This window comes from Lycorma delicatula, chromosome 2 (assembly GCF_047948215.1).
Source record: "Lycorma delicatula isolate Av1 chromosome 2, ASM4794821v1, whole genome shotgun sequence".
Taxonomy (NCBI): Eukaryota; Metazoa; Arthropoda; class Insecta; order Hemiptera; family Fulgoridae; genus Lycorma; species Lycorma delicatula.
In genome coordinates, this window is record NC_134456.1 from 115,288,035 (window position 1) to 115,304,880 (window position 16,846).

At 32.2% G+C, this 16,846-nt stretch overlaps 1 protein-coding gene across 1 annotated transcript in view; it reads left to right on the forward strand.

Moving 5' to 3' along the window:
• Window positions 1-2,812: 2,812 nt before the first annotated feature.
• The window catches only part of LOC142319935 (uncharacterized), a 30,294-nt gene continuing 16,260 nt past the window's right edge, over window positions 2,813-16,846 (forward strand). The window contains exons 1-3 of the mRNA XM_075357610.1: window positions 2,813-2,903; window positions 9,856-10,008; window positions 13,639-13,767. Coding sequence (XP_075213725.1) covers window positions 9,859-10,008; window positions 13,639-13,767 — 279 coding nt within the window. The 5' untranslated portion in view covers window positions 2,813-2,903; window positions 9,856-9,858. The remainder of the gene's footprint in view (window positions 2,904-9,855; window positions 10,009-13,638; window positions 13,768-16,846) is intronic.

Below are 16,846 nucleotides of genomic sequence, written 5' to 3' on the forward strand. Positions count from 1 at the left end.
CAAGTTTCATGGCTAAACAATATATATATATTATGCTAACTGTTCGGTCTTCCACTCTGTTTAATAAAGGAAAATACAAGGTTGGACGTGTCTTCACCCGCCCATCCGGATAATGCAGTACACGAATCGACCAAATTTATTCAGTCAGCGACATGGTCCCTCAATCCCAATTTGGATTCTGCTCCCTCCCCATAGCTCTCTTTTTTCCTATTTAGCTTCCGGAATGTGGTCTAACCAAGTTTAACTGACGTAGGTGGATGCCCACCATTCTACTCCCCAGCCCCCTTCCACGCAGTGGTGATCCTCACTAACTCAGAAATCACATTCGATTATGTTATTCGTGTCTAACAGGTCCATTACATACCTCGTGGTTTAGTCCACTTGATGCACACGAAGATCACGTGCTCAACATTATCGACGGTGCCTCAATAAGAGGACAAATCATACTCGCTGCACTACATGTTAGACCTGAAGCAGTCATGACCTGGCAGGAAATGATTAAGGAAATAGTCTACATTGCAGCTGTTTCACACTGGCATCAGATGACATTATTAGGTGGTTTATTTTTTAAATTGTTTTAACGTATTTTAGAATGTTTGAAATAAATAACAGCTGATATAAACTTTTTTTAATGCAAGTAGATATCTATAATTTGTTCATTCAGGACAAACGTACAAATGAGGTGAATGAATGTTTGCAAATGTTTTTAAGGAGTAAAACTCAACGGTAAAAGTTAAAAAATAATTACTTCTTACTTCCCTTAGAAGGATTTACTTCTTAAAAATCTTGAATTTTAAAAAAGGTCAATAGGATGTAAGCGTCAAATGCGGTTTGAAAGGTTAATCGACAGAACATTAGGATGACCGTTGAGTTTTGATTATTAAATTGAGATTCCTTCTATAACTGTAGGTATGTGAAGAGTCGTGTACTCTTATTTGTAATGGACCGAGGTAAATCTGTGAACTGTAAAAAACTGTGGATTGAAAATGTAATATAATTACATTTAATTTTATTAATATTCCCAGAAGCCGGCTGCCATAAATCCAGATTGGGTTCAGGATGGCTTTGTAAATAATTAACTTGTTCAGAGATAATTTTGACTTTCAATTTACAATCCGGTACAACCGACAAAATTTAATATTCGGTTTTCTCGTTTTTCCAAACGCGGGCCTTTTGTCAAGATGAATACCAAAGTATTTTGTAGAATTTGATTGCGGTAGCTGAATGTCATCGATTACAACAAGTGGACATTTGTTCAGAGAGTGAAACTAAAATGTGTACTTTTATTTTTGTTAGACTTTATTTGCCACAACTTCCACCGTGCTTCAATGTTGTTTAACTATTCTTGAAGGTGCTGTGACACGGTGTCTAGTGATGCTTTAATTATTTTCACGCGGTACAAGCAAAGCACATAAGTAAAGGCGACTATTACAGTGTTGGGAGAAACCGACATATTTGGAAGCGTATGAATATTACACTTCCTTGAGCGATCCGTATATTTGTGGAAAATAGCGGAGACAACTCAGTCTGGATTTTAACCTTGAAATATCTATTTCTTAAAAAATAACTGAAAATGTTAAAATACTGAAAAGGTAGATGTTGATTAATTTTAAAAAGGCCAGAGTGCTACACCTAATCTGAAGACTTGGCAGATATAAAAAAAAAACTGGTAGAGCAGACGTTCTTTGTCTGAAAATATCTGAATATTAGAAAGAACTCTATGAATCTGTTCGATGGTACTATGAAATGTTTGAAAGCCAAACTTGTAGCCAGATGTTAGTTTGTTTTGTTGAAAAAAGGTTCTATGTTGAAATCTTCTATGTAGAAATTTATCGAAAACTTTTTAAAGTACAGGTAGCATACTAATCAGCTGATATGATGTTATAAAAAAAAATTATTAACCTTTGATTGTAAAAACGTTTTACAACAAATAACAATTCGATAATAAAAAGTTTTATATGAAGAAAAATCTGAAGTATTAGTAAAATAAAATTTTATGTACTTCTGAGTTTATTTCAAAAATGTTTACAGAGGTTAATAATTATTAATAAATCAGTATATTTAAATTAAAAAAAGCTAAAAAAAATATATGTGTATGTAAAGTTGGATTCAGACCGATGAGTCCACGGTTACGGATCCGATACCTTCTCGCTTCACATAACTACTTCAACAACGTGAAACAAAATTAATATACAAACTAATATAAAATGCTTATACGTATCATTTTTATTTATGTGTACCGGTATTTTAAACAAAAGTGGCTGTCAAGGTCTTTTGGCATTGCGTTGCAGTGATTCATAAAAATACTCGTTTACGTCTGATGTTTGTTTTTAATAATTATTGACTTCGGATTCATTGAAAGATTTATGTGATTTGAATCATTATGATTCGTTTCTCCCAAATCTAGTTCTTTGCTGACCACTTTAGACTTGTCCGGTCTTCCCGAGTCAATTTTTAATTTAGACGATGTCACAAAAAAATGAGAACTAATTTTTGTAAAATATTTTAAGTACATTTTTATAAAAGAAAAAAAAATAAATTTGGTGCGGTGTGCCGTTTCAAAAGTATGCATTTTTAAATTATCACCTCCGATCGTCATGGTCAAAAATGTATAAGTAATTAAAAATGATTACTGGCTGTTTAATTTATTAACGAAAATGTTTTTTTGAATTTTTACGTATAACTACTGCGTTTTTGTGTTGCATTACTTGCTTAACAAAAACATTATTATTATACAGCATTATAACGAGATATCGTATGCGTTGAAGTATACAATTGCATTTGTTGGCATTATTGAACAATCATTAATAGTTGAACGTTTGTATAAGACCGTTGTGAGGGAGGGGTTTATATTCTAATATAAGTATTATTTATTTGGTGGTGTTCACTTTTGTTTATCTGACGTAAGTAAGTAATTTTATACCGCTCTAATATAAATTAATAGAATTTAAGTTTGATTTTTTTTTTATGATGAATTTGTCATTACTAATGCCGTACGGTTAATTGCTCTACAATGTAATCATTTCTTAAAACATTACTGTGTTAATTAGTCTAAGTTAGCGAGCGTAGGTTAATTCGTTAAATTATATTTATAATATAATTTTTATATCGGGCGATATTGACAATAATCCAAAAGTTTGCTGTTTATAGTTATAGATATAAATTAACCAAACTTAACCTAAGCTCGCTAACCTCGACTAATTAACACATAACGTATACGATAAAAAAACATTGGGTTGGAACAAACTGCATAAGTTCCGTGATTATCTTTCTATTTATTGGAAATAATAATACTCATATTCTACGATACTAACAAATAAGAACAACGGATAGTTGACAGTTTTGCAATAGACTGTTGAAGTTTTCAATTAGGTTATAAATACAAAAGGACGCCGATTCTTCGTTACCCGTAAATTCATCTCGTTCAATAATTCGTCATCCCTCTGTAAAAATTTGTGATTTTTATTTTAGAGGTACAATAGTGATACACAAAAGTAAATTCAATTTTTAATTACTAATAAAAAGTACACCATCTGTTAGTCCTACAGCATAAAAATTCACTTAATTGCGACTGATGTTTTTATATTAGCCTATTGTACATTATGTATAAATTACAGTAATCGTGTGAGAAAAGAACCGATAAAATTACTTTACATATCTTTCATTCATATAAACATTTTCATTTGGGCACTATTATTTAATCAGTTTTTTTCATATTTCTTACACAGTATAGTACTTTATTATCAAAAGAACTGTAATTATATCATTTCCTTTTCGTTTCTAAAATTCATTACAGTAGTGAACTTTGCATTATGCGAGTCAGTTCATACTAGTGTCGTACTATTACTGTGTACTGTACTTACGAAGCAAAGATGTCTAGCAAATGTGGAAGTTATAAAAGTTTGATTCTTCAACACCTGTATAAGGGTGGAAAGTACCGTTAAACACACAGGAGTTCGCAATCCCTCATACATCAGTAAACAATATTAAAAAAAAATGCCTATAATTTGAACAATTGATGAGTAAAATGGAAGTTACTGATGGTGATGCAACAACCAGAAAGAGAATGAAAACGTCAGAAAATGCTGAACTTGACAAACCAGTGTACATTTGGTTTGCATAGCATTGTAGTCAAGGTCTACTTTTAAGTGGCTCATTAATTATTGAGGCAGTTCTTCAAATGAATGACCTATTAAATGACGATCCAGATTTTAAAGCCAGCCAGGGTTGGCTAAATAGTTTTAAACTAAGGCACGGAATTCGCCAGCTTGCAATTGAGGGCGAAAAATTAAGCGCTGACAGTCAGGTTGTATTAGACTACTGTGAAAGTTCAGTTCAAAAAATAAGTCATAATTTAAGTCATGCGCAGGTGTATAACTGTAACGAAATGGGATTGTCCTGGAAGGCGCTTCCTTAGAAAACATTAAGCATCTTTTTCCGGAAGCTCTGAGGCTGGATACAAAGTAAGGAATGAACGCATCTCTAATCTTGTATGTTCTATCGCAAGTAGTTGTCATATAGACTTCCTCTAGCTGTTATTGGCAAGTCAAAAACCCGAGAGTTTTTAAACTCATAAATCGTGACTTATTACCGGTGAAATATTTTTCGCAATGAAGTGCTTGAATGACAAGATATTTTTAGCCAGTGGTTTTACGATGTTTTGTGCCTGAATTCCAGCAACATCTTAGAGAAAATAATTTACCAGAAAAGGCAGAACACAAAATTTAGGTCTTAATCGGCAAATTTTGAAAAACCAATTTTTAAATTATGTTTTTCTTTGAAGGCTGTGTACAATTCCAGTCAGCTTGTCTTACAGAAACACAATCCTTCTTGCCTGGCATCATTCAGCTGTGCTGATCATTGTGGTAAAAATGTTGGTCACATTTAATAACATTTTCATCAATTACGTGACTTGATTTCTTTTTGCCGATTTGTGACAAAATTCCACTTGTTTTAACTAATTGTTTGGATTGAAGGGCTAAATACTGACCAACACTAAACTCATTTTGAATTTTTTGATTGTTCCAGCTTCTTGGTAATAAAATATTAATTTTTTCCTGGATTGATTTAACTGTTTTCATTTTATCTTTTATTTTAATGATTAATTCGTATTCCCTACCTAAATCAGCATAATTTCATGGCTAAATATTACATTTAATACTGTTTGTGAACATACATTTAAACATTTATGTTTGTGTACATTTATTACAGTTTGTGACTAAACTGGTTTCTTCTGTAGAAATATTTAAATGAAAGGATTTGTTTAATTTACTGGTAACCGACTCTGCTATTTTTGTAACATTATTTTTTGAAATTGGTACCTTTGTGCTTTTCGATAATTTTTTAACTTTATCGGAGGAAATGCCAAGTGTTGAACAAGCTTTATTCACAGACATGACTATAACATATTGAGGCTCAAATATATCTTCACATTCCGGTTCGCTTTCTGTATCATCGTGTGGTTTTTGTATTTTGTTTAAGCATTTTGTACACAGTGCTCTGCCTGGAATTAATTTTAAATTTGGATTGCATGTTGAAAGTGTCAAAGATATTTCTTAAAGAGAGATCACCTGCTTAGTGTGATTGTATATAAATATTAATACCCCCTTAAAATTAGTTCTGCCTCTTGTTTATTAACTTTTAATATGTAACATAAAATTTGTTGTTAGATTTGATGATGATAATTGAATAAATTGGTTATCGCTAAAGCGAGTACTGCCATTTCCTGAGGGGTGCTAAGAGACCTAAGGATCACCTGGATTTAATTTAAGTTTAATAATTTATTTATTGAATTTAAAATTTTATATGCACACAATTCGAAATATGTTACATGGTGGTAAGCAAGGTATAACATAATTTCGAACTTAGATATGAGTAAACAAAGATGTACACAGCAATATTATGAATCTGTTTCACAAACATGACACAGTAATATAATAAATAAAAGTTCCATAAACTTGTGCATATTTTGACGTTTATATATCTAAACAAGCTTGTGTTATTTATTTTGTAAATTCTGTTTAAACTGATTAATTCTTAGTTAGTATTTTCCCCCGTTTTTAGTAACCTTTATTAGTGTGGGCATGTTAAAAAAAAATATTTATTCTAAAATCAGAATCATTTTTGTAACATAATTGTCATCAGTTGAAATTGACCGTTTGCAAATATTTTAATGTATTCTGTTACAAGATTTTTAGCTTAATTTATATGATTAAATCTCTCATAACATTCATTATACCGCATCTAAGTTGCTTCCACATAATTTTGCTGTTTTATTTTTAATTATTAAAATTCTGTATAATTTACATTGACTGCCAGTAGATATTTGTTGTGCTCCGTTAAGCATCAGGTAATGCATAAAACCGATATCTGGGCATGAGAATTATCTTCTTTAACAAGTCATTTAAATGTAATATTTATTAAAATTGTAACAAATACGCACATGTACAAAAACTCATTTGAGCCACATGTGGCTCACATAGCCTCCTGATGTTCTTTAGTTTTTAATTTGAGGTCCATGTGAGCCTTAGAGGGATCACATGATTAATTTTGGTATTATTTAACAAAGTATTGTTGTATAAATAAAAGTTATATTTATAAATCTTAACATTACATCAATTCTCTTCATAAATTCTATCATTTAATGATCAATTTTGTTATAAAGAATTCAATACAGAACTTTTTTACACAAAATCATGATCAACAAAGTTTCTATCAAAGATTTTATGTCATGACAAAATCAGTCAACAGCCGAAGCAATCAAAAATAAAAGAAGGCATCGTACACATAACATTTTGTCATCACCCTTTTGATAATTTTTGCTGAGGTTTCTCTATGATCTGTTTACCTCTTCATTTTGTAGCAGCCACTGCATCTCTGTCTTGCTGTTAACTTCTTACCTTCAGTGTTGATCAGCCTATTTACTCTTGCAGTTTCTTTTGTAGATGCATCTTGACTGACTTCAGTTTGCACATCATTGTCAAACATCTGTAAAAATTGTAAAGTCAATTCTTCCCTAAATATTTGGGTTTTCGTTGGAAGTTTCTGTTCTTTGATAACAGGTTGTATGAAAACCAAGCACTGACAATTGATTTTTGATGAAAACAGTATTTCAAAAATGATTTTTTTATATCACTTAACATCAAGGCTGACTTATTCCGGTCTTTGTGTTCTAGGACTCAACCAAGCAGCGGATTCACGCTTTGTTTGTGGATCATACATAAAGCAGCAGCTTTCATCCCCAGTTACAATTGTTTGCAAAATATTTGGGTCACTATAGGCAATTTCAATGAAGTCTTGAGCGCAAGATAGACTTTTTGTTCTGCAATCCAACAAATGTGGAATGAAATGAGAGCACACCTTTCAGCAGTTCATTTTTTCTGTTAAAATTTTACGTGCCGCATCTTTACCGATGTTTAACGTTTCAGCTATGGCCTGAAGAGTAAGATGAGGTTGTTTGAGCAGGAGCGTGTGCACTTTCACAATATTTTCATCATGATCAGCTGTTGACAGCCTTCCACTTCGTTCATCGTCATCTAACGACTCTATCACATTTATGTTGAAGTATAAGATGGGGTTCATCTCCGAAGGCTTGTTGTATCAGAGAATAAGTTTTAACAAAAGATTTTTGAAATCGAACACAAAATTTTATCGCGCTTCTCTATTCCATATTGCAAGCTCCCACAAGGTCACAGGAACACAACGTATGTGGCCGATGATGTATAACTCGAGACTGGAGTGACGAAACGTGATGAAATTTTGTACACACATTTGTCGGGCATTGTGCAACACATTTCCCTGATTGTTCGAGAGATGGGCGCTACTTGTATCGAATACAGAAATTTTATTTAGGAACTTTTCAGACCTACTGTGTATGTAAGTACTACTGCAATGTTGTAATCTGTAACTACCTTGGGTTTCGTGGTGGGCTTTCCTTCTGTTTTGTTGAAATCATTAACAAATGTCTGTTATTTTTCCATTTCAATATATATATATATTTTTTTTTACCTGAACCTTGGGCTGTAACTACTTCAATTTGTTTCAGTTTGGTTTCTGTTAATTGTTTTGTATTTCCTTTTTGATTAGCCATTAATATACCAGCAAGATTTTTGTGTAACAATCAAGTAACTAAGAAGTCAACAATACCCTTGTATACCAATTTCCAAAAAAATGTTCATCCAACATCAAGTAATGGTCCAATGGAACCCTTTTGCTTGAAATTACTTCTTTTCTAGCATATATCTTGAGATTCCATATATACCCACAGACAAAGCATAATTTTATAAGTTTCACCCTGTGCTGATGTTTTTTTTTTATAGTTTTGATGAAAGACAAGCTGTCCCCCTGAAAAGAATTATTTTTCATAGATTTACATCTCTTCCTGAGGATTCATTCCGTCTTGAAACTTTGGGAGAAGCTAGTCGATGAGTTGTTGAATTTTGTACAGTCTTTCATCGTATGGAACATTTCCATTATTTGAAGCATGGAACATTCTCAGAAGAATCTCAAATATGTTACAATAAATTAGCTTACCAACTTGGTTATAATACAACAGACTTGCTATATCCTCAGCAATTTACTATCACCCATCCACAAAATTATTCCACAGAATCTTTGCATTACATTTATATCAGGTGTATACCATTTGTTCACTCTAGAGCTTTTTTATAATTATTGATTGCTCTGTTCTCCTTCAAAATTCAATCTTTTGTTTTGCATAATGATGTCTCATTGCCGTAAGAAATTGAAAATGCATGATTAATGAAAAGTGCATAATACACTTCTTGGGGGTTGGTAGTTTCATCATTAACTAATAGTGCAAAGGCATTGGGATAAAATATCATGTATATCTAAGTTATTAGATTAAGTTAGATTAAATTCATTATCTCCTTCGTTGTTATCATTGTATAGTGCATTGTTGAAAACATTGGAACATTGGAGGCTCCAATGGTACACACTCCAAGATATTCCCAGCTTGACCAGGAATACAAGAAATCTGAATATTGCTGCTGCTACTTATGTCAGCCGAATTACTGACAGAATCATCAGACATTCATAGTTCATCAATCACTCTCCATAAATCTCTAATTTTTTGTCTTGTCATTTACGATTTGTCAAATTTTGATCTGTATTCAGGGTTTTCATCAGTCAGTGTCAAAATCAGCATTTTCACTAGAACTCGTTTAAAAATAAATCAAAACATGAAAGTGTTATGCTGGATAACACTAGAATTAGGTTTGAAATAAAATAAATGTTTTTAGGTTTAGAATAAAAAATTTTTGTTAATTTTCCAGTAGACAATTAAACATTTCTAGTTTGTAGAGAATTTACTTCTGAGGATATAAATGTAAATAACATCGGTTAAAATTAAACAGAAATTTAGTTTAATAAAATAAAAAAAAGAAACTAGATCTGGAACTAAGTGAAAACAAATAGAAAACTTATCAATAACAGAAAAAATTCATAAAAAATATAATTAAAAAAATTAAAATCATGTACATTAGTATGTATCAAAGAATCCAAAGAATCAGTGAGCCAAGGGCCATGTCACATGGTCTCTTAGAGAGATTAATTTGAGCCACATATATGGCGTCATCTGTTAATATCATTCGTCTGTTCTTGTGTTCTCTTACCTTTTTCATTGAGAAAGCTTGCATCAGTATCAAATATAACCCCATTCAAGCCACCACAAAACATAAACAAAGAACAGTCATTAAGGAGTTAGTAAGACAGTTGTTTATGACAGCTTAAAAAAACCTATTTATGAAAAACTCAACATTATTTTTACACAGAATTTTTTTTAAAATTTTTATTATGGATATTTATTTTGATTTTTGGTGTTTTTTTTTTTTGTAGATAATGAATGGGCGTGTAAATAATACTTTTAGTAATGAAGCTGTGCCTCTTAATAAAAATATTAAATTAGAGACTGAACAGGATAATGTAGCACAAATGATATCCTTTTTTTTACCACATCATACGACTGAAACTAATACATCACATGAACATGTAAGTTTTTTTAATTTTTTTTTTTTTGTACGTTTGAGGCAATATTTTACTTTACATTCATTTCTTTCTAAATGTTTATTCCTGTTTTCCAACAGTTCTTCATTCTTTTGCTTTATTTTTCCCTTCTCTCTTGTGAGCAAATGTTGTTTCTTTTTTGTACCTTTCTGTGAAATCTTTACTGGTTTTCTGAACATTATTCTGTATTGTACTATCTCCTTGAAAAAATATTAACATTTTCATTTACAACCACTGAAATCTGTTGATTTTCATTCTTTTTTTCTGTAAATGTGGTTGAAGATCTGTTTTGTGAGACTGAAAAAGATTTGGCTCTTCTTTTTCGATTGAATTGACATTTTGTCGGTTTCATTGCATTTGTAAATGTCTTTATTACTTCTTAATCTGCATTCATTTTCTTGCATTCTTATCGGTTCTAGAATCTTTTTCAAGCTTTTACTCTATTTTCTTTTGGATTTATTTTATCTGATTTCAAACTTAAGATGCATCTGATGCAGATTCCGCTGCTAAAGACGCATATAGTCAATTATCCTTCACTACCTGTATTACTACATCCAATTTTATTAACCATGTCAAACACACACTTTGTGCAAGGTGGCAAAATGACTGGATTGCCATGGTAGGTAACAAACTTTGACATCTCAAAGGTACTGTGTTACCACAGGATTCCTCTCACAGGAAAATTCGCTGAGAGGAAGAGGAAGTGGTTCTCTGCCAATTACAGATAGGATGTACAAAAGCTTCTCACGGGTATCTGATGTCAGCAGAAAATGCACCGATGTACATACAATGAGAGTGCTGCTTGACTGTGTGCCACATCCTTGTGGATTACATTTGTTTTGCGGCCTTGCATTGTAAATTTAAATTGTCCAGGAATTTTCATCATATCCTGGGCAGTAATAAAGAAGTTTTGGACTGGATATTTTTATTTCTTCCAAGTATTAGTATTTTACATATTTTTAATAATAGTATGCTTAAATTTTTTATGTACAGTAGTTGTATATTTTTGTGTTTCACATTTTAGTTTTATATTTTGTCATTGCTTTCAGTATTTTAGTTTGAATTTAAATTTTTGTTTTTAAGATTTTATTTTAATTCTGTTGCTGTCTTATTAGATTTTATACTTTATTTCTATATTTCATTTTTTTCCCTGGGCATCATAACGAAAATGTTTTTTGCCCAGAAAAACACTGAAGCAAACAGGTCCTCTGGTTTGATTACTGTATTTTAGTGCCTAATTTTGGCATCTACTGAAATTGAAATGTCCTTTTTGTTCAAAATATCTTTTGTTAGTTAAATATCTTTTAAATTTTAGTTTTTGTAAGTATTATTATTATTATTACTATACTGTTGGTGTTGTTATTTTCATTTATTTTTATTTTTACAATTATTCGCAATATTTCTATCAAAGACATCTACATAAAAAGAATAACAGGTTACATAAAGGCATTAAAATCTTATCGGTAAACATTATACATATTATTAGAATGCTGAAATTTTTTTAAAAATCTGTAAAAGCGGTGGCAAGCAACCACTTTTTCTTAAAGCTACTGTTTGATTTCAGCTTTCCTCCAGCTGTTGTGGTAATTTTATGTACCACAAAAGGGAGATAAGTTGTGTTATCTATTATTACTGCACTCCCTTCTTGTAAGTTATTTGTACTTCATTCATAAACCAATTTTTATGATAAAAATAATAATTTATGATAAAATATACGTCGACCACCACTTGACGCTTTTAATTTGTGAAATGTCTTGAAACCAATTTTTTTCACAATACGACGAACGGTTATAGATGATAAAATTTGCTTTCAGTTTTTCCCGTATTTCCTCTTTGAACTTCTTATCGGTAAGGATTTCATTCTGAATGGTAGAGGTATTATTGATATATGTTTCTGCACAATACATGATTGTTAAAATTGTCCAGTAACAGATTTCCATTCTGTGTCCTATTTTTCCCTGGCGTTTCAAACTGAACGCAACTATTGTTGCTATCGCACTCCTTAGCTGTCCTACATATCCTTTGTATTGATCTCCAACTAATGCCGCGTGTTTCAGCATTGAGTTCACGAACTTTATCAAAGTAAATCACGCTACGGAATTCGAAGTCGGATAGCTTTTGAAAAAATTTATATTCATTGTAGATTACATTTCTCGAACTACTTTTAATTGTATGGCCATGTTGACTGGAAAATGAAAGTGTTTCCCTCTCATTCATATTACACTCTCAGACATATTACATAGTTACAGAAAAATTACAAAAAAAATCTATAACTTAAAACCTGATAAAAAAAATGCGAATTAACTTATTATAGACTGTCTTTGGCATAATGCAGCACTGTTAAATAAAAAAAAAAAAAAAACAGCATGAACTGAACATATGGAAATAAAAAATCCATATAATTTATTAGATATCACAGCTAAATGCTTAATGAACTCATCAGACTGAATACTGGCATTGCAATCAATTTATACTAATATACAACGACATAATATCAATATACTGTAATCAGTATTGAGACTTTCTGCTCACTGAGACTGCTTCTTCAATCCTTATATTATATTAAAATCTATTATTATGATCCTCACCGTAAAATACTAATGATTATTAATTCAGCTCTACAAATAAAAATTCTAAAAAATTACTGTCTGATATTATTGAAAATTTATTTTTTCTAATCGTTTACTCTACTTTCAAAAGTAGAAAATTTTTATCTCTATCGGTTTGGATTTTATAGCAATTTAAGTCGACATTCTCAACAAAAAAACTGCAAAAAATTTGTTTTTCGTGCCTCTAATTTTCAGAAAAATGACTAACTAAAATTGGCCGAATCCAGGTAGTGCAAAAATAATTGCATTTACTGATGATACCTTAATTTTTATTGTGGGATTTTTAACTTAGATGCAGTAGTTTAAATACTAGCCCCGTTTTTCATAGTGACCACTGTAATATAATTCCAATTTCTCGCAAAAATTTCTGTATCATGATTAATATCAAATTCTGGTCAGGCATTGTAATATTCTTATGCTGCAAAATTGCATTTCCATATTCCACACAAGCTTCAAGGTTATGTAGCAACATAACAAATAAATAACTATTGTTTGGAATTTATCTTTCAGTCAGAGAATTTGAATCTTACATAATTCCTATTTTTATAATCTGGTATGTATTGTCAGATATGAGATAAGAATTCAAAATTTTAGGTAACATTATCTTTAAAGGTATATTTATGACTAACAAAAATTTTACCATAGACAATATTAACACCAATGTTTCTAAGATTAGAAAAAACTAAATGAGGAACATTACCGCAGCAGTTTAACAAATTATTTGATTGTAAAAGATTACAATTTGTAGAATAATCTGTAGTTGAGTAGCGACATTTTTAACATTTAAATTTGGATGATAAAATTTGGTGTAAGAAACATTTTCTAGGTTCTTCCATACAAAATTTGGCTTATTAAAGTCATAATAATAATAATAATTTGACTGTGGCTGTACTGTTAATGTGTGTGATAAGTGAATTAGAGGTACAGATTATTATTTTTTTCAAATTATACAAAAAATTATAAATATTTACTTTTTTAGCATTTATTTTTTTGTTTTGCATTGCAGCAGGTAGATTTAGTACAACTGAAAGAGGAACAGTTTAATATGATTAATGGTGATATTCCAAAAGATCCTTTATCAATTGAAGAGACCATCTCAGTTAAATCAAAAAATGTAAAAGTGGAAAATGAAATGGTAAGAGTTATAGATTTTGCATACAGTGGAATACCAGTTATCTAGATTGACCTTTGCTAGGCCAGATCTGGATAACTGGAAAGATAAATTAAAAAGTTTAATATACACTGGACATATCATTCTAATGTTTAAATGGGTAAAAAAAAGTATTAATGTAGAAGTAAAAAAAAAGTCCCTAAAATAAAAAAAAAATTTGGAACATGTACAGTGTAAGAAAAAAAGGAATGTGACACATTAGTATAGTGTAAAAAAACAGTGTGTAGAAATTTACTTTTATAATTAGTTTAACAAATCCCTTAATACAGGGTGAGCAACATAAAATCACTCATAATGTAACCGCTGCAGAATTGGTAGGTTATTTTGGAATGAAATTTGATAAATGATATGGATAAATTAAATAAGAAAAACATAAAACTTAATTTAAATGTTGCATTTATATACCTTATTGTTACAAAAGATGTTTAACATGGCCACCTGGGCATCACTGCACTTTTGTGCTCAACTGTTCATATTGAGTGTTGTCTGATGCAAAATGTCATTTGTGTTGATATTTTGTTAAATGTTCACCTTCAGAACGTTTGATTGTGACAAGTAACTCCATCTTTTTGGAAGAAGCTGTATTCTTTTTCATTATCAGTTACTTGTGCATAGAATTCTTTGAAAATTGCGAGGTAACTTGTGTATTCACAGTCTGGTCAAATAATATTGTTCCCATTATACAATTACCGCAAACGGTTTGTAACACCAATTTTCTCATTGTGAAGTGAACGCTCGAATATCTTGTGAGGATTCCTTGCCATTTAGTACTTTGTGATCTGTGAATTAATATTGTCTTTTAAATGAAGATGCCGTGCCTCGTCTGACATGAAATACAACATGGGTCTAAATGTCGCCAGCAATGTTTTTGAGAAGCTGGTTGCAATAATCAAGTCGTTTCAGTTTGTCTGTCTCCTTCAGTTGTGTCACAGTTGTAATGTGGTCACAATTGGAACACAATTGTAATGTCACAATTGGATTCACTAACTGTGACAAACGACTTATTGTTCATTTTCCTCAGCTCTGAAATAGTGGCCTTAAGTGAAGCAACCTGATCAGACAACATCTGAACAAGTTTTTTCAGCTTATTGCAAGATCCACACTGCTTAATACCTAAATTCATGGGAGCTTGTTTTGACGCAGCAGTGGCAAAAGATACATCTAAATTAACAAGGTTCTGTGAATTTAAGTGTTTTTCTGTATTCTCTGCATGCAGCCAGAAAAGATAGCTTGTGCTCGCTAGAAAGTCTGAGAATCGCCTTTTCCTCTTTAAAAATTAGGCAGTCTCGAGAGCGGGCTGCGTGTGAACCACTATAGTTAACACATTTTTCATCCGCATGGCAGTCTTTGTCATTGTGGCCTTCCTGAGCACATCGAGCACGGATCTCCATCTTCGAGCAAGATTTTGATGCTCCTGGTATTACCGGGAGATTAAATGTTAATATAAGAGATGGCATTAGTTCTTCCGACTCGCTCTGCCACTTCTTGATACAATTCACACTTCTTATTACTTCTTGGATTCGAAGTTCATCAGAGTAATTTCGTCAAAAACCGTTAAGGGGGTTAAATAACTAATATCAATATTTGATGTCATAAGTTACACAATCTATGTTTGATTGATTTTTAGTTTTAATCTCGCTTGTTTAATCAAATTGATTTTATGTACATGTTATTTCTTTTTTTCAGTTTCTTTTTCTTCCATATCTCCTTTTTTTATTTTCCAGTGTTTTACATTTTTTCTTCTGTCCAGGTAAGAAATATTTCTTCTATGGTTTTTTCTCTCCTGGAAACCTGAAATATTTTGAAATTCTTTCCCATAGTAAATGTTCTTTGATGTCTTCTTGTATTATTTTCATTTTTTTTCTCTCTTTTTCAGTTTCTCTGTTTCAGTTGTTATTAGTTTCTAGATTTTTATAGTGTATAAATACCCTGTTGGGGGGTTCATTCTTTGTAGATGACCATAAAAGGCGATTCTTCTTTTTCTGATTAAATCTAATATTTTCTTCATGTTCATGTTAAGTTCATTCATTATTGTGTCTTCTTTTCTGTCTTCGATGGGCTGAAAGACTTTTTCTGAGTATTCATTTTTTGTTAATTAGAAGTTTGTTGTCAAATGTCAGATGCTCAGTTGGATATAGAGCTTCCAATGAAATGATTGTGCAGTAGTGTCTTAGTCTTTTTTTTCATCCCTTCCCCTTGGGACCAGACCTAGACCGATGAAGCACGACTCAATCCCAAGGGTGCCTTTGCCTCTAACCTCCTGAGTGACAATGTTGGACCTGGCTATGTCATTCCCAGCACTGGGTACCACCTGGTAGGCCAGGACTGGGTCTTTCCTAATGCCTTGCCTGAAAGAGGAGGGCCCCCTAGATGACCTTTCACCCGGCACTCTGGTTTTTTTCATTTTAACCCCTTAACAAATCCCCTGGAGTCCTCATTCACTCATCGGCTGTAAGACACCTCGGCATTCCATGCCTCCAGAAAGGGGCTATCCACCTAACCTGAAATCTAGAAACCCCAAATCTCCATTTCCCTATCATCCTCCTCATCTTCCAGCTCCTCCCTAGCTTTAGCTCTCATTATATCGATGACCATATTGCAAATGGTGTTCCAATTTTTCCGATTAAAAAACATCGTTTCCACCACGTTATCTGTGGTGATCACACCAATAACATGCTCCATCTCTCTCCTCTCCATCACTCATCTGACACAGTGGAACACTGTGTGCTGCTCCACTGCATCACTCTCCGTAGAAGAGGCACCCATCCGACCTCCTCCTCTTTCTGTTCCACAGATGCTTGTTGAAGCAGCCATGACTGGACAGGAACTCCATCATCTCATAGGCTAACTGCCATACCTTCTGCCCAGCCATGGTTTGATCTGTGAGATCAGCGTTCTCGTCCAGCTCCGTATCTGCGTCCTTTCCCAATGAACGTATCTTGCTTTTCTTGACCTTTTGGCACACCCGCTGATCTCTCCACTACTTCCTTCGCTAACAGATCTAAAGGTGGCATGGCCGCTATTACTAAAGTTGCTTCCGTCA